This window comes from Panthera onca, chromosome A1, assembly GCF_046562875.1.
Source record: "Panthera onca isolate mPanOnc1 chromosome A1, mPanOnc1 haplotype 2, whole genome shotgun sequence".
Classification (NCBI taxonomy): domain Eukaryota; kingdom Metazoa; phylum Chordata; class Mammalia; order Carnivora; family Felidae; genus Panthera; species Panthera onca.
Window position 1 is genome coordinate 61,015,711 of NC_138339.1, and position 26,436 is coordinate 61,042,146.

Consider the following 26,436-nt stretch of genomic DNA (forward strand, 5'->3'; position numbering starts at 1 on the left):
CAAAAAACCATCATCTCTGTTTGTCAGAAAAGGAAACCGAGGTCCAAAGAGGCTTAAGTAACCTGCCAAAAGCCACCCAGCCGGCCTGTGTTCTTTCATCTAAGTCTCACTGTTCCTGAGTCATAGGACACCCCACTCCCACCCCAGCCCCAGCTCTGAATTGTCTTTGTTACTTGTGAGCCTTTGTTTTATGTGAGAACATCTTGGAAACTCTGAGAAAAGCCACAAACCACTTTCCATTCAAGGAGAACCTGAAAACCAGCTCTTCAACCAGGCCTGTTTCAGCTGCCTTCAAGGTTCCCAGGTGAAAGCAAGGCCTCTCCGGAGAAACCAAAGAGCTTTCTCTTTGGGCGCACAGAAATGTTCGCAAGGCAGGCCAGGCTGGGGCGCACTAAGGAAACTGACTTGGAGCCAGAGGCTTCTATGGGGCACTGCACGCCGATGCCCACCCGTTCAGTCCTACCTCCTTTTACTCCTAGCAGCTTCATTTGCTCCCTCTCTTACCTCTCTCCTGTCTCACCACCTTCTCACCTCCAAGACCAGCTGGGGTAGGGCAGGAGCTTGGCCACCATGTCAGGAGGGCAGGAGGGCCTCAGGGCTTCCTGCCACAGCCTATGCTCTCTCCATCAGACAGACTCCTGGCTCCTGGCTCTCTCAGGGTGCAAAGCCAAGCCTCCGGGAAATCCCTTGTGCCTTCCTATGGGGCTGGAGCCAGGAGTGAGTTTCGGGGCCACTGGTTATGGTGACAGGGAGGATTCAGGAGTGCATGCACACTGTTGAAGAAGTTCTGTTAGGATGTTCGATGGAGTATGGAGGACGGATGCTCCTAGAGGGACTTCACAGGGAGTTGAAGAATCCTCTGTGTGAGGGACAGAGATGGTGAAAGAGGAGACAGGGACAAATCTAGCCAGTCCCTCCCACCTCTTTCTGCATTGGCTAGCTCAGCCTCTGCCCTCCATTCCCTTGGCCCCAATATCTCTTTTTGAAACTTTCCAGCCTGGAAAGCAGGATGTTCTCAGATCTGCAAGTGTCCTTTTACATAGACTAGGCTTTCTGATAGTTTCAAAGGTGCTCTTAAAATGCACAACAAGGAATCAGAATTTTAGAAATGATTAAGTTCTATCTTCAGAATGGGAGGCTGAGAATTAAGGAGGTAAAGTGGCTTGTCCAAGGTCATATGTGCTGCTAACTCCTGCTCCATGATACCAGGATAGAGGTGTCGTCAAAATTTAGAACCTCCCTCTGAAAGGGACTCCTCTTCCAGGCGTGGTGGGTGCGGTCACCCACTGTATTTGACTTCCATGGGTCTTTGATCTTTGCTGGCTGTGGTCCAGGAGCTCAGCTGAGACACCAACTCAGAATCAAACTCCTGGCAGCCAATAGCCATAGTAGGAGCTGAGTGATTCCCACAGACACCCAGGACCAGGTCAGAGCTCCACCCAGGGGAGGAGCTGTGGGAAGCCCTGCCCACTTGCCTGCCTAGCCGGTCCTGCAGCTCTGTCTACCCCATGGAGAGAGCCACTCCATCAGAGAGTGGCCTGTGCCTGCATCCAAGGAGTCAGGGCTGAGGATGAGGAGACTCTTGGGGACCCAGAAGATCATGTCCTGCCTGAATGCCCAGCCTGAAAGCCTGAAGGGCCTGCCCTAACAGGGCCTCAGCAGCTGCCTGGTAAGAGAATTGCTGGCCCCTCTGTACTTGGAGGGAGGAGAGGGAAGGAGATTCAGATACAAGCTGTGCTGGGAGTGAGGGGAGGGGCCCTTGCCTAGAATTTGCTAAGCATCTATCCACTGCTGTCTGAAGAACTATTGATTACTCTCCCATTTCATAGTGGAGGAAACTAAACCTCAGGGAGAAGTAATATAGTCTCTGAGTCAGTGGCAGAGCCGAGATGACAGTTCCTCTTGCCTGACCTTCCTTTCTGTGCTGCAGACCAGGCCCCCACCACACAACTTCACCTGCTGTGATTTTCTTAGGGAGGGCCCAAGGCAATAATCCCTTTCCTCACCTCAACCTAATTTGGGCTCCACTCCTGCTTCCCAACAAATGATTCTGTCTGTGCTGAAGTGACAGAAGTCAGAGAGCTGTGACTGCGTGAGAAGGAGGCTGGGCATGACGCTTTTGGGGCTCACTGTCTATGTGATGGGGATTCTGGGAATGGGAGCAGAAACCTGCATGTACTGCAATTACCTCTGCTTCTCAGAGCCAATCCAGAGAAAGCTGCCATCTGCCACGTAGGTGACCCTGAAGTCCTGTGTGTGACCCCGTCCTTCTGGAGGTGATGCCGAAATGAGTGCCCTCAAGAGGATGCTGTAGTCAGCTCATAGCGTGGGTGGCAGCATGGGGTATAGAAAGAGATTGAGCTTTGGTTCTCATGGTCATGGTGGGATCAATGAAGTCCCCACAGAGGCAGAAAGGAGAGGAGAATGAAAATTAATATTTATTGAGTGTTTTCTCCTCCCGTTTGTCAGATAGGAAAGCCAAGACTCTGAAAGGTTAAATGACTCAGGTGTATCAACCCAAAGCTCAAGCTCTCTTCTAGAAGTAGAGGAGAGATCCTGGCAGAAAGCTCCTCAGAGTAGGGGAAGAGTTCATAGGCCGCCCCTACTCAGGAGCCTCCAGGAACATCGTGAGTCCCATGTTCCCCGCAGGTGCGCAGGGTAGATGCAGCTGGACTCTCCAGGTCCCCTGTAGCTGTGGCGACAACCCTCAGGGCACTGCCCTCTGGTGGCTCAGTGGGTGACTCTGCTAAATGCCATTCCCATCATCTGTATCAGCACTGGTGGCTGGAGCCTTCATTCAGGCGGGTGGATACACAAATCGTCACTTGATGGTTGGCTCTATCGCCACATGAGAGGAAAACACACCAGTGCAGTTGCCATTTGGGACATACTGGAGATACAGCACTCTATGAGTGCTGGATTTGGTGAAAGAAGGACCAGAGATGGATTTGGTGAAAGAAGGACCAGAGTCAAGTGTAATCTAGTTCACTTTGGGAGCTGGGGTCGTCTTCCCAAATGCAGCACAAAGAACAGGGTTTTGGAAGAAGACCTGGATTCACATCATGGCACTTAACTCCTACGTGGCCTTGGCCAAATCCCTTCACCAATCTGAGATCCAACTCCAGAAATTAACACCTACTAGGCCAGATGTTCATGAGAATTAAATGTGATTAAGCACCAAACACAGCACCTATAGCACCTGAGAGCATCTAGAGGGCTTTCTCTCCCTCTCTTTTCCTCCTTAATAAAATGAGACATGCTCAGCAACCTGACAAGATAAGCAGGGACAAATGGGATCACATTTCCAGGTCTGGTGTGGGCAAAGCTTTTTAGGACATGAGATTGCTTGGGGCAGATTCAGAGGCCCAAGGCCCAAACATTCTCACTTCCTAACATAGGGCTGGGCACGGGGAAAACACGATTCAATAGGGGTCTTAGAGCTGAAGCTAGATTGTTCCCCAACTTGCCTGATAAAGTTCAGTTTCACATAGGAAGAGAAAGAATTTAGGAATATCCCAAAATGAGAAAGAAGCTAATTCAGACCAGACTAGGGAGAAGTTACAGATGGCCATGGGCTAGAGGGCAGAGACTGAGCATAAGTGGGTAGGAGAGTGTTGGTGGGCAAGCCTCCATATCTTTGCCCAGCATCTGGAGGGCTCCACCTTTCTTTGTTCACCTGGAAAAAATGCAAACACATTCTTCAAGAATCTAATGACCTTCTCTATGACTTCCATTCTGGCACTGTCCCACCCTCCACCAATGAAACTGATCACTCACTTCCTTTGCACACCATGGATCCTTTGCCTCAGCCCCTGTTACAGGACAGTCACAGGAACACTGTGTCACTTCACTGCTTACACTCCCTCTCTCTCACTAGATGGGAGCTCTGGTGGATACCTCATACATGTCTGATTCCCAGAAGGAGCTTGTAAAGCCTTTGGAAAATTGAATGAAGGAATGGAGGGAATGATGCTGGGGATGGGTGAATGGACAGAGACTGGGAAGATGAACTAAAGGAAGAAAGTTTGAATATGATCATTGGTGGACTGATAATGTTGATTTATCAAAAGATGAGTGAGAAGGAAAGGGCTGAGGTAGAGGAATATGAAGAAGTGCAGAGTTCTAGAACCTTACACACATGCAAAGATGTTCATTACTGATTTTGTAACAGTAAAACATGTGGAAATAACTTAGTACCATAAGCAGGACATGTGTTATATAAATGTTGGTATGCTGATCTTACGACATACTTTGAACCATTAGGATGAATGAAGCAGATCTGTAGGAACTGACATGGAGAGGTCTCTGACATTGGAAAAGAGCATTGTGTCATGGTGTAGTGGTTAAAAGTGATTGGGTCAGCTTGCCTGGATTCAGTCTGCCCCTCACTTGCCATACAACCTTGGGACTGCTTCTTATTCTCTCTAAGCCTCAGCTGTTTCATTTGGGAAAATGAGGAGAGTGGTAGTCATGACTTTAATGAGTCACAAGGATTTCCAAGATTCTTAGCAGAGTGCAAACATGCATTAAATATGTAATAAATGTCTGCTATCATTATTAAGCAAAACAAGTAAGTAGCAAAAAAATGCATGCTATAACACCAATTTTACTTTTTAACTGTTTTCTTCATATTTATATACATGTATATATGCGTAGATAAAACAACTGTTGACAGTTGATTGTCTCTTAGGTACAAGACTAGAGGGAAGTGAGGAAGAGCCTTTATTTTTTAGAGAAATTTTGGGTTCATAATAAAATTGTGCCCCCCACCCACCCCACACACAACCTTCCCCACTATCACATCCCCCACCAGAGTGGTACATTTGTTAAGCTGATGAACCTACAGGACACATCATTGGGACTTCTACTTTCAACTTTCTACATTTCTGTCTTCTTTTTCACTTCCACAATGAGCATGTATCCATTTTGTAGGTAAAATTATATTAGTTAATTAATTGTTGAATCATATCCTAAGCCCCAGAATGGTTAGCCTCTTGAAAGTAGCCTGGTTGACACAGGTTGCCACAGAGGAAGGGGACAAGCCACCCTGGGACTGCCTGCCTAGGTACAAGGCCGGAGCCGCACCCGAGAACCCCCACTCTGCTGTCACCATCATGACAGGTCACAGGCTCACCTGCCTGGCTGCTGGCTACTCTCTCAGAGGAACATCTGACAGTAGCTCCCAAGCCTGAGGAGGCCAGGCCCCGGGGCCATGCCTTCCCTGACGGTCCTCATGCTCACCTAACCAGCTGAACGGCTTTAGAGTGCCCAGGGAGCAGGTCTGGAAGGTTGGGAGAGCAGCCGATATCACTGGTGTGAGGCTGCCAGCCCTGGACTCAAAGTCTCCTCTGACATTCACTAGCACAGTGACCTTTCTGTGAGCCTCTGTTTGCTCATCCCAGTTCGGGATTAACCTACCCACCTCACAACAGCACTGGGACATGGAGTGAGAAGATCCGTGGGAAAGTATCTAATGTATTCTTTGCACATGGATGGTTCTTGGAAAGTCTACTTGTGTGTTTGTTTATTATTGGGAAGTTTTCATTTCCTGTCTACATGACCTGCTTAATAGACTTAGACCCTTGGATAAATGGCATGGTCGGGGTGAGTGCCTAGTTGGGGATGTCCTTCCTGGCAAAGTCAAGATAAGGAGAGGGTAAGGACAGTCCTGGGGTTTCCAAAATACACAGTCCAGGATGGACTGGCTGCATTTCTGGGGCTGGTGAACTACTCTCTAAACAAGGTGTCAGCCTTTATTTGGGTTGGATATAACATGATGATCCTCCAAAATGGAGTCATTCCTGGATGGCATGCAGGGAATGGAAGGGATAACCAAATAGTATAGAAAGAGGCTGCTCTCCACACATGTTGAAAAACTGCTGCGGCTGATGACCCACAGGACGGAGCTGGGCTTGGCAGAGGTGAGCCCTTTGGGTCACCTCTCCTGCCTTGCCCATCTGTTTTCCCAGGTGATTGCTACTTTGGCCCCTCTCTGCGTGAGCGCCTTGTCAACATGAAATACAGTCTCCATTTGACCTTTGTGTGCCTGAGTCTCTTGACTCCAAGGTGAGTTTGCTGCCCTATAATGACCTTGGTCTGAATTGCTTTGAGTATGTGGTTGAAGTAGGAAGGGTGGCAGGTCATTAGTAAGAAACTAATGGCAAGACAAAGCCTAGTCTGTCCACCTCCTTGAAACACCCAGACAACACAACTCCCTGCCATTTATTCAAGCTTCCAAAATGGTCATACATGGGTGAACCATTGTGGGTTTTTTTAAATGTTTATTTATTTTGAGAGAGAGAGAGAGAGAGAGAGAGAGAGAGAGAGCAAGCGAGCATGTGCTCATGAGAGATGGAGGAGGAAGAGAGAGAGAGAGAATCCAAAGCAGGTGCTGCGATGTTAGTGCAGAGCCCACTGTGGGGGCTTGATCCCACGAACTGTGAGATCATGACCTAAGCCAACATCAAGAGTTGGGCACTTAACCAACTAACCCACCCAGGTGCCCCCACTTGTGTTTTTTCTAAAGACACTTGGAGGGGTTCCCAAATTACCTCAGCATTCTGAGGTATGGCAAATGGGTAATAAAATGGAATGGGATAAGGACATATTAATTCAGCAGCTTAAAATTAGAGATTTCTCTCTGGGAAAGTCACCACTGGTACATGGGCACAACACACAGACATACATGCAAACACAAGCTCAAGTTTGTGTGTGTACATGCTTATTCACAGATAAGCAACACTCATCTTCTTTTCCAGGATGTGCATCCAGGGGAATCAGTTCAACATTGAGGTCAGCAGAAGTGACAAGCTCTCCCTGCCTGGCTTTGAGAATCTCACAGCAGGATATAATAAATTTCTCAGGCCCAATTTTGGTGGTAGGTCATCCTTTCTGTCCAGTACAACAATTCAAAAGAAGGAGAACAGAGACAATATGCAGAGGAGGGTTTCATGAGATTTTAGTTGACTCCTTTTTCTGATCTACAACCTGTTAAGGATTAGCAATAATGGATGAGGACAGCAAGTGATTTTCACACTATTTTGAAGAACGTGCTTTGCTTCTCAACCTGCAGGATGAAGAAATCCTCTTCCCAGCTGAGGAGGTGACTAGAGCCTCTAACAACCTCCTACACACTGTCTTCCTTCTACCCCTACTTCCAGTGTCATTATTTAAGGACCATGCCACCTAGTCTTCCTGCCTCCAGCCTGGTCACTCAAGGCTAACCCCCAACGGTGCCACCTAGATGGCCTGCCTGGGTCCTTTTCCTGCTCAAAATACCTGCCTATGTCCCAGCATCCTCAGCATAGAGTCCAGAGCCCTTTGCATGGCACACCAGGGCCTTCCTAGGCCAGCCTCTATCTCTGTCAGTCTCGTCTGCCCCAACTCCTCCCGCTATGCCCTGCCAGGAATGTGCCCCAAACACTCCCTGACCTCCTTGGCTTCCCTGGTCTCCTGCCTTTGCTGAGACTGTTTATCTGCTGAGAACAGCTTCTTTCAAATTCCCTCCCTGGCAAAATGCCAATTTTTCTTCACGGCTCTAATCGAAGGCTTCCTCCTGTGAGAAGCCAGCCCTGATTCCTCTAGGCCCTATCCTCATTCTTCACACTTTACTTTGAACATACTTCCAAATCCTAGCCACTACCTGGCAATACCATCGTTGCCACTGGTTTTATATCTGTCTCAGCTTTAGGCTACAGTCTCTTGGGGGAGTCTTGCTTTATTTACCTCAGTAAAGTTACCTCACTAACCCTAGCAGCAGCTCAGTGCTTGGCATATAGCAAGTGGTCGATTAGTATTTATTGATGGCATGAGGGAAAGAGGGAGGGATGAAACCAATAATATACCTCCTCACAGAGTCTCAGTCTCTCTGTGTCTCTAATGTCTCCTTACGCAGAGCATAAAGTGGTAGAAAGAGGTTTGGAGTTGAACAAACCTCCATTTGGCTCCTGGATCTACTGCTTGCCCAACACCTTAGCTTTCTAAGTCACCTCTCTATAAAGTGGGGATATATCTTCTGCCTCACAGAGAGGACTGATTGAAATGAAGTGTGTGAATAAGAACCATGGCACCTGCCATATCATCAGGATGCAGTCTATTCTAATCCCCTTTCCTTCCTGCTCCTCCCCTCACATGACAAAATTCTCTGGTCAAATCTAGGATTAGTGGGTTAGTCCACTGGAGAGCCAACACAAAAGGGAATTATCCATGCAAGATATTCACTGGGGCAATATCTATGACAGAATGTGGGGTGGGAAGAGAGGGAAGCTGACCCCTGGGGAAGGAGAGAGGGAGGGAAGGAAGGTTGGACAGAGGTGTCATAGACTACACTACGGTTCTATGTGTGTGTGGAAGGGCCCCAGAGAATCCTGGAGCCAAATTTGCCATCAGAGGAATCTCCTATCTCTGCCTCCCAGGAACAGTGTGCCTTCATATCCCCGCCACACTCAGTCACTGGTGGGGTGCAGCCTTCAGGAAGCATGGCCTCAGAGCAAGTGCACAAATAGATTTCAGAGCACAGGAGCTGGGCCAATTACACCCACCTCAGTTGGAGATCCGAGAGACCATTTTCATGGCCACACAATTGAGATTTGAGGTCCTTACTTTAACAAACCTAGGAAGGCTTCAACCTCCCCTAGTCTTCCCAGGCCCAGCAGGACACTAATGACAAGCATGTGAGTCTGTACACCCTGGTTAGATCCAATTCCTCTGCCTCCCAAACCCCAAACAATAGGCCAGGATACTGCCCTTCTTGTTGCCTGTTCATAGGTTGACAACAGGCAAGATTCTTGGGCAATGAACCTGGGGTGGACCCAAGGAGGGTGAGGCCCAGATCCACCTGGGGTGAGAAGGGGGTAAGCGGTCCTTAGTCAAAAAGAAGGTGAGCCCCAACACCTTGGCAATCGGTCTCCTAAAGGAACTACATTTATGTGGCGGCCGGGAGTTCCGTGGAGCAGCCATGTTTTCTGTACTGCCTGTTCACCCAGGTTTTAGGTCCCTGGGGTCCTTAAGAGAAAAGACCTCCATAGGGTTTTTCAGGGAACAAGGTACACAGAGCACAGATTTATAAACAAGCCTTAAGAACACTGTCCAGGAACTGGCTTTGACCTCTTTCCTAGGAGGAAGCTGCCCTCTGGTGGCACAGCTTACTTTGATAACTCAAGGGGAAGAAAGCAAGTTCTGGTCCCTAAAGAAGCCAACTGAAGCAAGGCCCAGACTGGACTAATTAGATACAAAGTAAACAGAAAGCACAGTGGGATGGAACTTTTGTGTGTTTTCTGTTCTCCATGTTCCTCAGGGAGAGCAAATAACACTCAGCCACTGCCCACTGTGCTCCAGGCACTTAAAATAGATCTTGTAACTTTCCCAACCCAACCCATAATACCAGGCACTAGTAGCTCTATTTTATAGGTGAGAAATTGTAGCTTAGCAATTTGCTCAAGGTCACACAGCTATGAGGTGGTGGGCATAGGATTCAAACACTCTGGCTCCAAACTCCTTTTCTCAATTTCTGCCTTGAGGGGCAGAAAGCCACCTAGCACCATACTCCTTCAACACCTTCCACAGTCTGTCCTCAAAGATCTCCCACTTTTCCACCAAGTATTAACACCAAGCATTTACTTCATTACTTTTAATTGCATTGGTTCTAAAACTCCACTTCCAAATTCCCACCTATATTCTACGGCTTAGTTTCCTTCTGTGAATAAGTAGGTCGCTTTGTCTGATTACTACCAATTAGATGGTTTTAAGCTTCCTTTGAATTTCACCTCCCCTCTTCCTGGTTAATGCAGTGTCACAGTCCCCTGACACACCCCTAGTTCTTTATTACAAGAGAATGTTGTTGCAGCTACTAACCTGGTGAGTAAAGTTGTTCTTTTTCCAGAATGAGCTAGGATTAAGGAGGAGAAGAGGGGTAGGCAAATGCCACTTACTGAGCCTCTGTTATTATGTGACAGACACAATCCTGGGAGCTTTGTACAGATAACTATTCGTGAGCACCTCCTACACATCTGGCTGGGCAGGCACTTCACACGTATCCCTCTTGCCATCATCCTGCAGAGAAGCTGCCACATGCCGAATCTCCTTTAGCCCTCTCCATGACCCTATGGTGTCATTAGCATTATCCCCACTTGTAGGTGAGAAGTCTGCAGTTCCGAAAGACTCGGTAACTCTTCCCAGTTGTAAGCCAACATCTTTCTCACTCCTGGGCTTTTCTTCTGCATCTCCAGTCTGAGGAAGAATACACTGCCCTGGCCTGGCTTCTGAGAATGGTGGCCCCAAGGCCTCTGTCTCCAGAGCTGAGGCGGGCGCTCTCAGAAGTTAAGCTTGAGGCCCAGTATCTATGTACCAGATCTCATGGGGAAGGTTCTGGAATTCTAAATAGTTTAGGCTTTTGGGAGAGTAAAGGAAGAGTAGCAAAGCATCAGGAGGTGAGCAGGAGCTCAACCATGAGCAGTCTTGAATGCCATCTTGTGGTAAATTTACTTAGTTGAGGGGAAAAAAAAATGAAGATCTCTGTGCAAAATCCTAAATCCCCTACTACATTTCTAAATAATCTGTCCCTTGCAAAGCACCACAGGAAAAATCCTCCAAGTAAGAAATAGCAAATACAACTACATCCTTTAAAATCTGCACTAATGAACGTAGTGTGGTCTCTCTTACACATTAAGCTATTTACATATTTGTGCATTTTTTATACAAACATTTTTCATACATTTTTTCCCATTCTACACAATGGTTCCTCCTGACAGGGGTGGGTAGATATCCACCTTTTGCTTTATATACTTCTAGAGTGGTTAAAATTTCCCAATAGGTGAATGTTGCTTTCATAATTTTATAATTTTTAAAACATTGTGCTAATGTAGTGTGTTTGTGTCTCTGTGTAAGTCCTTCTGGTTTTTTCTTCATTCTTAGGAGAACCAGTTCAGATAGCACTGACTCTGGACATTGCAAGTATTTCTAGTATTTCAGAGAGTAACATGGTAAGTGTGGCCCCTTCATCTTCCACCTGAGGAGACCTTCTCCTCATGTTTTATGGGGATACACCTTCTAGCTACTCAAAAAACAGAACAGAGACTCACAGCCCCCATGCTCTTGGAATGGCAGAGGCTGGAAACCTATCCCAAAACTCAAGAGAGTGGAAGATTCTTATAAAACAGATCTTTTGAAAAGGAAGGAAAGTGGATTCAAAGGCCAGGAGGGAAGAAATGAGGGAGGGGAGCGGGTGCATTTGGTAAGGGATGAAAACCGGGGAGAGAATCAAAGGGCAGTGGGGAAGCCTGAATATCACATGGACCCTCCCAGGGCGGAAGCTAAGCTAAGCTAAAGAAAACCAACACTCGCATGACTTCTTTCCACCATCCTCTCACTTAAGAACACCCAGTACAGATAAGCTGACACAAAAAGCAGGTTGCCAAGAGGCCCACTGTGCAGTCCGGGTACAATCCTGGAGAACCTAAGCACTTAGCTCACCAAAACCTTCAACGGTTTGGAGGGGCTTTTGTGATAGAAGGTAAGTAAGTTAAGGCGCTAAACATGCTCCTATAGGGCTCCCTTTTGGCAGTGACAGTTACTCTCTAGAACAGATAAGGTGCTTTCTTCTCTTATTGCTAACAGGCTGCTCCCCCAAGAATAAGACTTTGTTCACCAATGTCTATTATAGTACGTACTCTGACCTAAGTGGAGGTGGGGAAGGGAATAAGACTTGACCCCTTCCCTTCTGTTTTCAAAGTCTTTCTCCCCCCAATCCATTTCCACTACCTGGCTTCCCCCTCAGGACTATACAGCCACCATATACCTCAGACAGCGCTGGACGGACCAGCGGCTGGTATTTGAAGGCAACAAGAGCTTCACTCTGGATGCGCGCCTTGTGGAGTTCCTCTGGGTGCCGGACACTTACATTGTGGAGTCCAAGAAGTCCTTCCTCCATGAAGTCACTGTGGGCAACAGGCTCATCCGCCTCTTCTCCAATGGCACAGTCCTGTATGCTCTCAGGTGACTGGGTGGCTGCAACCGCAGGGTTGGAGGGGAGATGGCTGGAGAAAAGGCATAAATATATCCTGGATAGTTCTGACCAGCTGTCAGATAAGCACCCCAACATCCCACCCTTGTCATGCCCCTGCCTTCCTAGATTCTTGTCCCTACAATTGAAGGGCCCTCCCTCAGTTCAGTTTGGCTCAATAAGCAACTACTGAATGCCTGCTCTGGGCCAGGCCCCACTCTGGACACCGAGAATACAGAGCTGAATGAGACATTGTCCTGACACAGATGAATAACAAAAGGAAGTTCAGAATCCTAGGGAGTTGGGGAGTACGTTAGAGACAGAACTCTCAGCTGAGTCTTAAAGAGTAAAAGGAAGTTAGCAAGAGAAGACGGGGAACAGCAGGAGGAAATGTAAAAATTTTTCCTTTCATGGGACTTAGTGGAGCTAGAGTTGCTGCAGAATGCATCTCTACTCATCTGAGTCATTTTTGTACAGAGAATCAAAGCACAGTGCCCCAAGGCCTCTGTCATCTGCAACCACGGCCTCCCTTTGTCTCTTTTCCAAATCCCTGAGGCCAAAAGTTCCTTCCACCCAGTAGAAGTTTATCAAGAGGCTGGTTGGCTAGAATAGGGAAGGTGTTCCCTAGGTGCTGCAAGAGGCAACCCACAGGCAGAGGCTCAGGGCTGTATGCACAAGGGATGTGCAAGGACTGGACAAACCATATGCTCTCACAGTCCTTGGGTAGAAGGCTGAGAACCTAATACTCTTAAATCCCAAGAGGCTGCTGTTAGGAAACAAAAGACTGAGCTAACCAATAAACTGAATTTTTGGACTGCTCATCTGACATTCCTCAGCCACACTGAATTATGCAAAAACCAGCCCAAACCCCAACCCTTCTTTCAAGAAGCTAAACTAGACCTCTCCCATGACACCCAGCTCCAATCAACACTAACTCTTCCCATGTGTGTACGTGTGTGTGCATGGATGTGTCTGTCTGTATTTTGCACATAACATAATCTGTTTTGTACAAGGATTACAAATTATAGATGACATTTAACAGCCTCGCTCTAGAATTAGACATATTTGGGGGTGAGTCCCTGTTCTGTCCCTACTCTGTGACCTTAGGCAAGTTGCTAGACTCTCTGAACCTCGGTTTCCTCAGCAGCAAAAGCAGAATGATTTTTCCTACCTCATAAAGCTGTTGTATAAATTCAAAGGGATAATGCATGTGAAGCACTTTCCCTGGGGATTGGCTCGGGGTAAGCGCTCAGTAAATAGTAGCTGTTGTTACTCTCTCTCCCTTAAGGGAGCTTCCTCAAGGTGGGCACCATGAACACAACATTTCACTTTCCCCAAGAACCCAGCACAGTGCTTAATGACGACACTTAATAAAAATGTATGACACTGAAGGAAAAGGGAGATAAAGGTGGGCCAGTTGAAATCTCCACTGTGAGGGCTTTATTGAGGTTTAATTGAATGTCCCTGAATGTTGGTCCCTAAGAGCCACAGTGCCTGGGACCCTCCAACATCCTCCACTTCCTCTGCAAATGCTGATCCCCTCCAGGAGGCAGGGTCCTGGAGAACTGCACAGCCAGCAGACCTGGGATCCAGCCCCAGCTCTGCCACTAAGAGCTGTGTGAGCCAAGGCAAGCCGGAATCTGTTGTCAAATGGTGACAGCAGTGTTGGGATCTCTGTTCTAGCTCCTCGTGCGTTTGTCAGGAAGATTAAATTTTAAAACTGGATGCAAACGCATCTCAAGCCAATGAGTGATTCTGTTCTGCAATATGTTGCACATTTGCCTCTTCATTGCCAACATTCTTGCTTCCTCCATCCTGGGCCCCAGCTTTTACCACATCTCAAAGATGTCACTTAGCACAGAAAAGCTCAGGAATGTTTTGCGTGTAGGCTCCAAGTCACACGTTCACTGTAAGGGCCAAGGTGAAAGTCTTCTTGGAGTTGCCCTTAACAGGGAATGTGTATTTTCCCCCACAACACTCCTTTTGAACCCATTTTTCCTTTCTTAGAATCACAACGACTGTTGCATGTAACATGGACCTGTCTAAATATCCCATGGACACACAGACATGCAAGTTGCAACTGGAAAGCTGTGAGTATATATCCTGCAGCCCCTTGAGATGATTTTCCTGGGTGACTTAGATCAGTGTATTCATGGAGAGAGACCTATACACAATGGCCTTTCTTTTCTCGGTGTTGATTCCAATTGATTAAGCCCTTCTGAGTGTTTAGCCAGAGAGATTTAGAGACCTCTCAGCAACAAACCTTCCAATATGACATCTTTTGGGGAATGCCGCTGTGCACCAACACTAAATATTTCCACCTAAGAGTAGACAGGACAGTGAAGGAAATGGGGGTCAATTGGATGAGGAGTGGGACTCAGAATCTGAGAAGGCACCAGAAGCCAGAAAGAACACAGCAGGGGTTAAAAATGGTAACGTGCAAAGCAATCATTGGCATTCGTTGCATCTGCTTCTAACTTTGAAGAGAAGTTGTTTGGAGTGTGTGTGTGTGTGTGTGTGTGTGTGTGTGTGTGTGTGTGTGTACTTTAATACAGTGATGCCACTAATGGGAATTCAAACTGCAGTCTGGGGATTTATGATGAAGAATGAGCATTTATTCTAAGTTGATGTGTGTCAAATGGCATTGTTGAGTAATATCCATTGTTCTGAAATGCCCACCAAACTTGGGAAAGTGTACCTGTGACTGGTGTCCTAGGAAAATAATGGCTTAGAGAGGAGTTATCAAGGCATCAAGGGATGGCTTGTGTCAGGAGGAAAAACCATAGTCAAGCACTGGACATCAGTAAGCACGTCTTACATGAGGACACACGTGGTCAACATCCAAGAAGCACAACCATTATGAGGCAGTAGTCATTTTTCAGAAGTAGACATTTAATTAAAGACTCAGACAGGCAGATTAATTACCTTATTGATTAAATACATGAAAAACCTACTTAAAGCAAGACAGCTATTTGGGGGCAGAATAAAACTTGAGGATATCAAAAAGAGAACTCATTTTCAACCCCACATGGAAAAAGTAATTGCCCTCCATGTATGGCTGTGCTCATCTCAAATCCCAGGAGTGAGATTCTCCTGGAAACTCCAGCACTCTGCTTGCACAAATACCATCCCCAGTGAACAGGGGAAGCATTCACTGAGTGTTTCTTAGCAGTTATTTGGGTACAGAAACCTCACTGAGGGCTTTTTTTCCTGAACACCATCCCTAGAAAAGAATTGCTACCAGCCCACCAGAGCAGTGATAATGCCATGATTGTGAGCATTTTAATACTTGTAAAAGTACGGTGTCTAGGTAGAAGCATGTATGACTCACATTTTTTAGCTATTTTTGTATTTCTCTGGGCTTCTAGGCATATTTGCACAGCTAACATCAGTACATTTGGGGGTGGTTCTGAGAGAAAACCCACAGACAATTTTTACCTGGAAATCCTCTAAGAACCCATGACCACTTCTCTGCCCTATGGAGGGAAGATAATCACTGTTAAACAGTGGATACTACAAGCTAAGACTTAACAAAATGTTAGTCCCAACACTGGCATCCCTCTTCCCAGTAGCCTGGGAAAATGAAGGCAATACACTTCCATGGTTAAGATCGCAGGTACCAAAATCACTGGGTTTTTCCTGTCACTAGCTGTGACTCTGGGTGAGTAGAACTAACCTCTCCTGACCCCAGTTTCCTCACTTGTGAAGAAGGAAAAATAATACTGTCTGACTTAGAGAGTTATTTTTTAACAGCTTTATTGAGGTAAAATGTACATACCACAAAATTCAGCCCTTTTAAGTGTGAAGTCCAAAGATTTTGGGCAAATCTGCCCAGTTATGCAACCACTGCCACATTTCATTGTTAGAACATTTCCATCAACCAAAAAGATCCTTGTGCACATTTGCAGTCTCTCCCATTGCCGCCACCCCACCCTCACGCCCAGTTAACCACTAATCTACTTTCTGTCTCTATGGATTTGCTTTTTCTGGATATTTCATATAAATGGAATCAATGCACCGTGTGGTCTTTTGCATCTGGCTTCCTTCACTTAGCATGTTTTTGAGGCTCATACATGTTGGAGCGTGGATCAGTACTTCGTTCCTTTCTATTGCTTTATTCCTCGTTATTCCGTATGAAAGAGTACAAGTAATACAAGTCCTTTTGGCTTGGTTCCACCCTGCAGTTATTAAGAATAATGCCACTGTGAACATTTGTGTACAAGCTTTTTGTGGACATGATTTGATTTCTCTTGGGCAGATGCTTAGGAGTGGAATGCTGGATCAAATAGTAAATTTATGTTCAACCTTTCAAGAAGCTGCCAAACTGTTTTCCAAAATGGTTGCACCATTTTACGGTCCCACCAGGGATGTTCCAGTTTCTCCGCGTTCTCATCATTGGTTATTGTCTGTCTTTTTCATGACATCCATTCTTATGGGTGTGAAGTGGTATCTTACTGTGATTTTGATTTGCTTTCCCCTAATGGTTAATGATGTCGAGCATCTTTTCATGTGATTATTAACCACTCATCTGTCTTCTCAAAGAGCTATTCTGAGGATTAAATGAGATGATAATATTGTAAAGCACTTAGAAATGCCATTGCTTACTAAATGATAGATATTATCATCACCATCATTGTCCATGGGTTTTGGGTTTAGACTTTCCTGAGGTACAATCCTGGCTTTGTTATTAACTTGCCCTGCTATCCTGAGAAAGTTGAGCAGTCTCTCTGAATCTGAGAATTTTCATGTATAAAATGGGCAAGACATTACAATTCCTCGATTCTAAGGTACAGCATTTATTGAATAACATTTTAGGAAAAAATGTAAGCTCTACTTTATATATATGTATGTATGTATCAACTCTAAGATCCATCCCAATTTCAAAAAATGTAAAAATATTTTTTTATTGAAGAAATATATAAATGTCTACCTTGCAAGTCTGTGAGCATATTAGAGATATAAGGTGTAAAAGACTCACCATAAATGTTTCATAAAAGGTAGCTATTATTACTATTATGGACTATATTAGTAAAACTGCTTTGAGATTTACCAAATGCCTATGTTAACAGACATCAATAAAGTGGCTAGTGGTAGGTTTCTTGTCTTCTGTTTTTGCATTTTAGCCAATATGGAAATAAGAACAGACCGATTGTGAAGTCTCTGAGAACATTTTCAGAGCTGCTAGATTGTCCTGAAGGGCACCATGTAACATAGAGCTGTGTGTGTGCACAGACAGGAGCTCAATAAATATCATTTCAATAATGAGGATGGCCTCATTATTCCAGAGGCCTATCATCCACCAAGTCTAAATAATGCTTAGCATAGAACCGGTTTTCAATTGATGGCAAATAGCCTAGCAGCTCATCCTATTCTAAGCAGATGCAGCAACTGCATGTGAGAAATCATGCCAAGTTTTGCATGGGATCATCCTTGGACTTAGTTAGCACCATCGAGGCAGATCTCCTGTTGCCCCCATATTGTAGCCTTTTCCAGATGAGTTCAATCTGCTGCCTCCCTGCATTGACTTGCACTGTTTGACTTACCAGGGGGTTATGATGGGAACGATGTGGAGTTCAGCTGGCTGAGAGGGAACGACTCGGTGCGTGGGCTGGAAAACCTGCGTCTTGCTCAGTACACCATACAACGGTATTTCACCTTAGTCACCAGATCACAGCAGGAAACAGGTAACTTGGGAGACACTTTGTACAAAAGCAAAATAACTGCGTTGCATTTTGAGTCAAAAATACGATTTCTTTTCTAGTTTATCTCTTTTTTTTTTTAACGTTTATTTATTATTTTTGAGACAGAGAGAGACAGAGCATGAATGGGGGAGGGGCAGAGAGAGAGGGAGACACAGAATCGGAAGCAGGCTCCAGGCTCTGAGCCATCAGCCCAGAGCCCGACGCGGGGCTCGAACTCACGGACCGTGAGATCGTGACCTGAGCTGAAGTCGGACGCTTAACCAACTGAGCCACCCAGGCGCCCCTAGTTTATCCCTAGTTTACCACATGCCTCCGCAGTGTGGTAGGGCCATAGGGTTTGGGCTGGGCACTAATACCTGCTTCATGCCCAGTATTGACATGGCCCCCAAAGGGCTCCCAGTCTAGTGAGGTAGATGTCAAGGAAGCCAGCAGGTATAATGCTACAGGAATACTATGATGGAGAAAGGCACAAGAAAAGGATCATGGGTGGGAGTACCAGTACCCCTATAAATCCCATTCTATACAATAGCAATTTCTTTTATTGAAACTGTAATGACAGTTCATGCTTAATTAGGTTTTGGCGTATAACAGATAGCTTAATGTGAATATAGCTAAGTTAAACATCCCGAAGGGAAACCACTCTGCTATGTGAACAGACATTGTTTCCTATCTCTTATTTACCCTATCAGGAAATTATACACGACTGATCTTGCAATTTGAGCTTCGGAGGAATGTCCTGTATTTTATTTTGGAAACCTATGTTCCTTCCACTTTCCTGGTGGTGTTATCCTGGGTTTCATTTTGGATTTCCCTTGATTCAGTTCCTGCAAGAACCTGTATCGGTAAGCAGCTCCAACAGGAGATTTCTAAGAACTGGCCTAACAGGTCCTTTTTGGTTTCTTTTTACCTTCTACCAGGTTTGTTTTTTTTTTTTTTTTCACTGATATTCACAGGGCAGTTCCAGGAGTTGGTTTCTTGAAAGATTCTTTCACAGAGAGAAAGAGACAGAGAGACAGAGACAGAAACAGAGACAGAGACAGAGAGTGAGGTACTACATTTTTAAACATGTTTTACAGTGATAAGGGAGAATTGTGATTGGATGTCTATTGCCAGTTATCTTACATACTGAACACCCCCCTCTAATGGGAAGACAGAAGATGCAACACTTAGAAAACCATATCACTCATATCCATTCAAAATGGACAAATCAACCCTGCTCTAGAAGACTGCAGATTTTTCAAAATGAGCTGTTCCATTTCTGAGTCCTGTCCCCCTTGCCAAGTTCTGAATGGTGATGGTCTGCCAAGTAAAGGTGAAAGGTTCACTGGCCACTGATGTGGGAACATTGCCTACCTGTTTTCCCAGGAGTGACCACCGTACTGTCAATGACAACACTGATGATTGGGTCCCGCACTTCTCTTCCTAACACCAACTGTTTCATAAAGGCCATCGATGTGTACCTGGGAATCTGCTTTAGCTTCGTGTTTGGGGCCCTATTGGAATACGCAGTTGCCCACTACAGCTCTTTACAGCAGATGGCAGCCAAAGACAGGGTAAGAATTTTGAGGGCCCTGTATATATGATTCATCACTTGCCATGTGCTGGTCTGTAGAGAGGACCCCGACTGGTTCCTATCCCCAGTGATTCTCATCCCTGTTCAGGTGGAGGCATCTGGAAGTCATGACACCTTTTGAAAAAGACTGCTCTTTTTGTCAAGTACAATGGTATATTAACATGTTTAATTTTCTAGCAGCAAATCACTGTTATCTGCATGCAACATGAAATCACAAGCATCCATGAAAAACCCAATATCAAACCAAATGTGATCAGCTGCTTACAAGTTTCATATTAATATGCAATTACTATTTAATTATTTTGTTACATTTTTGTTTTCTTAAATTATACAAGTAATGGTTTACTGAAAATGTATGAAAAAAATTAAATTGTGGCAAATTTCTCGATTAGCCTATATTTCTGCTAACAGGGAAAGACTGCCATTATCTGAATTAGCAGTGAAACACTGTGGTCCAGCTCTCAGAATAATAACAATCATTATTATCAATTGAACATTTACATGTGCCAGACAGTCATAAGCCCTTTGCAAATATTAGATCATTTAAAATACTCCTAACAACCCAGGAAGGGTATCAGAAAGGAATCCAAACAGCCCAAAGACCCAGTTGCCTGCTCCCTTATGTTTGACTCATGAGCAACGTTTCACACAGTCGTATTACCCAAGTACCAAAGGCAAATGACTCTATGTGCCAGCCAAAGAAGAATATGGATTTCACTCATTTTGCTCTCTATAGGCTTCCTTAAGGGGACAATGGTTAATAACAACAACAACAAAAATCTGAATTTGGTAGATTGGCAAAAAGGGATATGGAGAATTACTAAGATCCTTCATGGAAGACACCAGAAAGCCCTTATTTGGCTGTGTGTACAAGAATAGCTTCACTACAAAGTAGTGGCTATGTGCTGAACATCTCATTTAGTCCACCCAACAGCCTATCAGATGGCCACCACTGTTATTCCAAATTTACTGTTGAGGAATCTGCTGCTCAGTAAGACCTCACAGCTAGTCAGTAGCCTGGCCAAGGATCCAAACTCCACTCTGTCTGACTTCACTACACTCCCCACATGCTATGCCGTTCCAGGCATGTTGGAGAATGACAATTCCCTGGAATTGTAGGCAGCATCACTATTTCTGTTTGTGTGGCAGAGACTTTTAGACACTGCTGATTTCTGTCATCTCTCATAATTAATCCCTCCTCACTGAGACAGAATGGGACTCATCAAATACCTACTAAATGCTTTACATAATTTATACCATCTTCCCATCCGTCTCATGAGGTAAATATTAATATTAATATCATCACCATTTTGTAGGCAAGGAAACTGAGTTTTAAAGGGATTAAGGTGACTGAAATTTCATAGTAGGAAGAGGCAGAATGGAATTTGAACCCAAATCAGCTAACTTCAAAGGCTGAGCATTCAGCACACAGCTCTGCATATCAATAGAAGGCAATGGTTATTCTTCCCCTTATACAAGCTGAGGACCTAGGGATAGGTGCCTATAAGCAGGATAACAGGACTGCCAAGTCCGGCTCACTAGCCAATTACTGAGGCACTCAATGCCACTTTCTATTAAACCTAATTATTCAATACTTAGGCTTCTAATTATATAAATACCTGCTTATTTATTTTGCTAAGTCGAATCTTTCAAGCTGACCACGTTGTCTATGATCTAGGGGACGGCGAAGGAAGTGGAAGAAGTCAATATTACTAACATTATCAACAGCTCCATCTCCAGCTTTAAACGGAAGATCAGCTTTGCCAGCATTGAAATTTCCGGTGATAATGTTGACTATAGTGACTTGACCATGAAAACCAGTGACAAGTTCAAGTTTGTCTTCCGAGATAAGATGGGCAGGATTGTTGATTATTTCACAATTCAAAACCCCAGTAATGTTGATCGCTATTCCAAATTACTATTTCCTTTGATTTTTATGCTAGCCAATGTATTTTACTGGGCATACTACATGTATTTTTGAGAGTATGCTGAATTGTTTGCATGCCATGGTTCTTCAAAAGAACAAAGTAATGATGCAAGCAGTTTTCGAAGCCAAGTGTGCATGCTAAACAAGTGAGTAGATAGCATCTGAGCATTTCTCCTCAAAGAATATTCCCCTACCCGTTATTTAAGCTGTGTAGAAGTCCTAGCATTACAGAGTCTTATAATAGAAATAACAAGTCATTCCTTTTTTATCTTTACCAAAGACATCCCCATGGAGCCTAAGATTACAAACCTACTCAGGGTTGACTATTTGCTCAGTGACTCCCTGGTCTGCATTTACCTCATGTAAAAAAATGAGAAGGAAACTATTATATGTATTGAGTAACCCTCAAGTGCCAGGGGTTGTTTCTAAATTAATCATACGTGCTATTTACTAAATCTCTGCAGTGCTTATAAAATGTATTGTTACCTATTTAGGGAGTAACACTTTCTAGTTTTTGTTTTTGATTAAAATGAAATGTGAGCCTAAGTCAATTCACTGAAAGTCACTGTACTAACTCAATACCAAGATGAGTCTTTAATACAGTATTTCATACTACAGCAGAACGGTCCCCAAACTCCAATAAGTTCTATGACTAAAAAATCACATGTAAATGAAGAAAACATTAATAGATCAACAATATCAAATGCAAATTTGTTTCTAAGATATAATGGATTCCCCTGAATCCAAACTGAAAGGGCTCTGGGGCTTTACTCTCCCATTTGATATGTCTTATCATTTTACTATTATACATACACCAGTCCTCAACAATGCTAAAGCCCTTTCCCCACATCAGGGATAGAAATGGAAGATTGTTTAAAAAACTTATTCTAAGGAGTCTTACTAAGAGCTGCGGCCAACAATACATGCAGAATTGAGTCCATTTCTATCTGCTACTCTGAGCACCACGTTCCAAGCAGCAGATCTCCTGCATCCTTCCAAGAGGAGCTCTTAACCCTATACTCTAATGACTAGGAGGGATGCTTATCAGATAATGAGCTGCATTACCAAGAAACAAGTGGCTTACAACAAGCTTGGTCTTGCTCAGAACCCCGATCCTTCTAGCTGGACTACTCTGAGTAGCTTTTCCTGCATGAGTAGGAGAATGTTGGCCTAGAGTCCTGAACTTTCTGAGTAACAATGGGACTTGTTCCAGAATATACGTGCAGGCTGCAGATGAGCTATCTTTTCCCAGTCCAGCCACTCTCACTCTGACACAAGAAGCACATTATTTGCATCCTTACTCCTTGGTCAAGCTCAGCCAACAGCATTATAAGTGGAGACTTGTCAGCGTGCCATGAGGGAGGCGCCAGGATGGTGGAACAGCACGGAAAGTTTTTTTTTGCATTGCTCACCCCTGAGATGTCGGTTCAGCCTCAACCTGCATAAAAAGAATCCTGCCATCTTTAATTCTCTAACTTCTTTTGTTATGCCTTTACCTTTTCTTTCAGAAAATGTATGCCTTTACCTTTTCTTTCAGAAAGAAACCATGGCTTCTCTCTTCTATAACCTCCTGTACCATAGGCTCTCATTCTTTTTCTCTTTTTGATAATTCTCACAATTCAGTGTCTAGTGAGCTTTTAACATAATGTTCTAATGCAAAGGAATTAAATGAGGTGGAACGTGGTTGTATGGTTCAATCATATTTGTGATTTTAAAAAAAGTTTAAAAGGAAATATCTGCTCTGAAACCCTGTTCAGGCATTATATATATTTTTAAAAAGCTGTAAAGTGTGCAACTGTGAAATAAACATACCATATTAGCTACCCACCAAATCAAGTGGTCATCTGTAGAATGAGTATTGTCAAATCCCCTTTGGAAAAGGTATACATCATAGCGCAAATTCAGTGGGCTCGCACTCTTAACATCTTCATGTTCCTCCCACTGCAGACAGCACACAGATACATTCACACGTGCATATACACACACACATACACATACCCCTACTACTTCCTACCAAGGAAGATAAACAGTGGGGGCACAGTGGATATTTCTTTGAGATCGCTCCACCACAACACTTGCCTTATAGTTAAATAGCTGAGCCTGGTGATACTGAAAGATTCAATTCTCAGAAAATGCCAGATTCCCTTCCAAGCCTTCTTCATGGCTTTGGAATTCACTTTTTGTTTTCTGTTGAATAGTATCTTTAAAGTTTGAGAATATATTTGGGGGAAAATTCTTGAATTGTGTACCACTCTGAAACTTATGTAGGCTACAGCATCAGAGTTCTCATAAAAAAACTCCTAAAATTTTAGATCTGCTCCATGTATCCTACCTACCCAGATCACTCCCAAGACCCACTTTATTCAAAATATTTCTTGGGTGAAAATACCAAGACTAACCATATCAAATTTTCAAATACATGAAACTATGTAAGGATGAGAAAATTCTAAGTCATGGAAATATGGTTTTAATTACCTTGATGTGGGGAATATCAATATTCTCAATATATAAAATATATATATGTTAGTATATGGTATTCAATAGCAAATGACAGAAGATTAATTTCCAATGAAAGACAAGGAGAGATGGAGAAATGAGCATAGCACAAAAGAGCTGGAGATTACAACAGAGTACAAGCTGACAACGATTAGACAATACAGGGGGGTACCATTAGGAGAAAAAGTATAGTAGGGCTTTTGGTGCCAGGAATGTTTAGGGACAACCTATAGTTAGGGACAGTTAGACAACCAGGATTGAGATGTGGTCCTTCCTCCATGCTTTACATTATATTAATGCTCTTACAGAACATTCTTCTCAGCTGCTGGCCCACAACTAATTTTGATCAGTCCATAATTCATTACTGCCAACGATCCTTGCTTCTTACTATACATTTTTTAAGTTGAGTCATACAGGGAATTAAATGCCATTATATGGTCACTGTACTTTATGTGTTGTACCAATGACTTTAAAGAAGGAGAGAACATTTGAACACGTTTCATGTTTTTTTGAATAATTTAGAAATATATAATATACATAATTTCCAATAACTTTTGTAGAAAATCTATGTGTATGTGTATATATATGTACATGTACATGTATATGTATATGATGGCCAAATTTTGGCCATTATACCTTTACAAAGGTTGTAGAGAAATGGAAAAAGTCAAAGAAAAATGGCAGAAGTGATTAAAATCACAAAAAAACAGGTCCAAGAAGAAAGAGCTTTTGTATCTTGAAAAGCAATGCTGGGGGGCGCCTGGGTGGCTCAGTCGGTTAAGCGTTCGACTTCAGCTCAGGTCACGATCTCACGGTCCGTGAGTTCAAGCCCCACGTCGGGCTCTGGGCTGATGGCTCAGAGCCTGGAGCCTGCTTCCGATTCTGTGTCTCCCTCTCTCTCTGCCCCTCCCCCGTTCATGCTGTGTCTCTCTCTGTCTGAAAAATAAATAAACATTAAAAAAAAAAAATTAAAAAAAAAAAAAAAGAAAGAAAGAAAAGCAATGCTGGGGGCACCTGGATGGCTCAGTTGGTTAAGCGTCCGACTTTGGCTCAGGTCATGATCTCACAGCTCGTGGGTTCAAGCTTTGGGCTCTGTGCTGACAACTTTCTCAGAGCCCGAAGTCTGCTTTGGATTCTGTGTCTCCTTCTCTCTCTGCCCCTCCCCCACTCACTCTCTATCTCTCTCTGTCTCTCAAAAATAAATAAATTTTTAAAAAAACTTTTTTTTAAAAGAAAAGCAATGCTGAATAATGATTGTCATTATTAGGTTCAAAGGGGGCTTTGCACAAGGTACATGCTGTTCTACTATTCACCTTAATAAGAGAACTGAATAAAAAGTAAACAGAACTGAACTTAAAAGAAAGTCTAATTGTGTAGAAGGAAGAAAGTGTGCAAGTTAAATAATGAAATGCTCAGGTAAACTTCTAGTCTCCATCTGGAAGTTTCCCATGAGAATAAACAATCATCTCCTTTCTTTGAATTTTGCCATCAATGGGTCTGAAAGCAGACGGCTCTATTCTGCCAGGTAATCTTAGGAGGTTGTAGATGCAGGGAGATGCCTCTGGCCACAGAAAATTAAAATGTCATATCACGTATTACTAACAAAGAATGTATGCCTAAGAATATTCCTGGGTGACCCACAAATATTCCTGGTGGCCCACAGGGCTGAGTTTCAAAATTACAGTTTCTTTTTGGAGATCTGCAGGGGGCAGGGGGGGAGCATATGACTCACAGCTTTCAGTGACTTGGATGTGAAAACGGCTTTTTGATTATCCAGTCTCATTACTTATATTGTATCTTTCCAAAAATTAAAGAAACAGTCCCATTTGGAAAAGTGGAAAGGGGGGTGGAACAGAAAAGGTGAGTGAGCGCCTAGGTGCATGTTGACCCATTGTCTCTGTGTTCTATCTCTTCTTCTCTAAGCCAGACTAGAGCCAAGAGCCAAGTGGACTTCGAGAGTCCAGTGGTTCATATCCTGCATGTATGGCCTGCTTCCCATGGCATGAATTTTATTAAAATCCTTAAGGAATAGGATTTCATACTTCATCACCTGGATCTCCATTTTCATCTGGAAGTTACTCCTCCTACTCAATACAGAAACTTGGCTAACAGGGGCACCTGGGTGGCACAGTTTGTTAAGCATCTGACTCTTGATCTCAGCTCAGGTCACGGTCTCACAGTTTGTGAGTTCGAGCCCCACATCTAGCATCTGCACTGATGGCACTGAGCTTGCTTGGGATTCTGTCTCTCCTTCTCTCTGCCCCTCCCCCGACTTGTGCTCTCTCTCAAAATAAATAAATGAACTGAAAGAAAGAAAGAAAGAAAGAAAGAAAGAAAGAAAGAAAGAAAGAAAGAAACTTGGCTAACATATTGTATAGGAAAGGTTAACATACCAGAGCTGAGACTGTTATCTTTAAAAAGGTCTTTTTGCAAGGTTGCTCCTTAGCTGGCATATGGGAATTTGGATTTGGGGAGAGTTCCCATTATTCTCTGATTGGTAATGGTGGCTCACTTTGCCTAAACTGTACAAACCATGTGGTTTATGCTGAACCCCTGCTTCCCTTCTGGAAGTTTGGAATTTTGTATCATGCTAAGCAGAGGTTGCCAATGTCCCCAATAAAAATCTTGGACACTGAGTCTCTAATGAGCTTTTTGGTAGAGAACATTCCATACATTTGCCACAATCCCATGCCAGAGGAATTGGGTACATCCTGGGTGACTACATAGGGAGAAGTCTCTT

General features: G+C 44.0%; 1 protein-coding gene and 1 long non-coding RNA gene across 2 annotated transcripts in view; one reads left to right on the plus strand and one right to left on the minus strand.

Moving 5' to 3' along the window:
- The window catches only part of LOC132680995 (uncharacterized), a 74,766-nt gene that overhangs the window by 10,686 nt on the left and 37,644 nt on the right, over positions 1-26,436 (minus strand). The window contains exons 4-5 of the long non-coding RNA XR_013555579.1: positions 17,542-17,697; positions 11,897-12,032 (exon numbers count right to left, since the gene is read on the minus strand). This is a non-coding gene — a long non-coding RNA (uncharacterized LOC132680995). The remainder of the gene's footprint in view (positions 1-11,896; positions 12,033-17,541; positions 17,698-26,436) is intronic.
- On the plus strand, positions 1,502-23,290 carry GABRP (gamma-aminobutyric acid type A receptor subunit pi). The gene is made up of 10 exons (XM_060635020.3): positions 1,502-1,669; positions 5,970-6,066; positions 6,759-6,877; positions 10,912-10,979; positions 11,774-11,991; positions 14,006-14,088; positions 17,545-17,682; positions 18,390-18,542; positions 19,066-19,253; positions 20,952-23,290. Exons 2-10 carry the CDS (start codon positions 6,014-6,016, stop codon positions 21,252-21,254), a joined length of 1,323 nt encoding a protein of 440 aa, XP_060491003.1. The 5' UTR covers positions 1,502-1,669; positions 5,970-6,013; the 3' UTR covers positions 21,255-23,290.

What these genes read in the sequence shown, in the direction of transcription:
- GABRP (XM_060635020.3), top strand. Translation starts at nt 6,014, where the DNA reads ATGAAATACAGTCTCCATTTGACCTTTGTGTGCCTGAGTCTCTTGACT. An exon ending in ACAGTCCTGTATGCTCTCAG is followed by an intron (nt 11,992 to 14,005) that starts GTGACTGGGTGG and finishes TTCCTTTCTTAG; the next exon opens with AATCACAACGACTGTTGCAT. An exon ending in AGATGGCAGCCAAAGACAGG is followed by an intron (nt 19,254 to 20,951) that starts GTAAGAATTTTG and finishes TCTATGATCTAG; the next exon opens with GGGACGGCGAAGGAAGTGGA.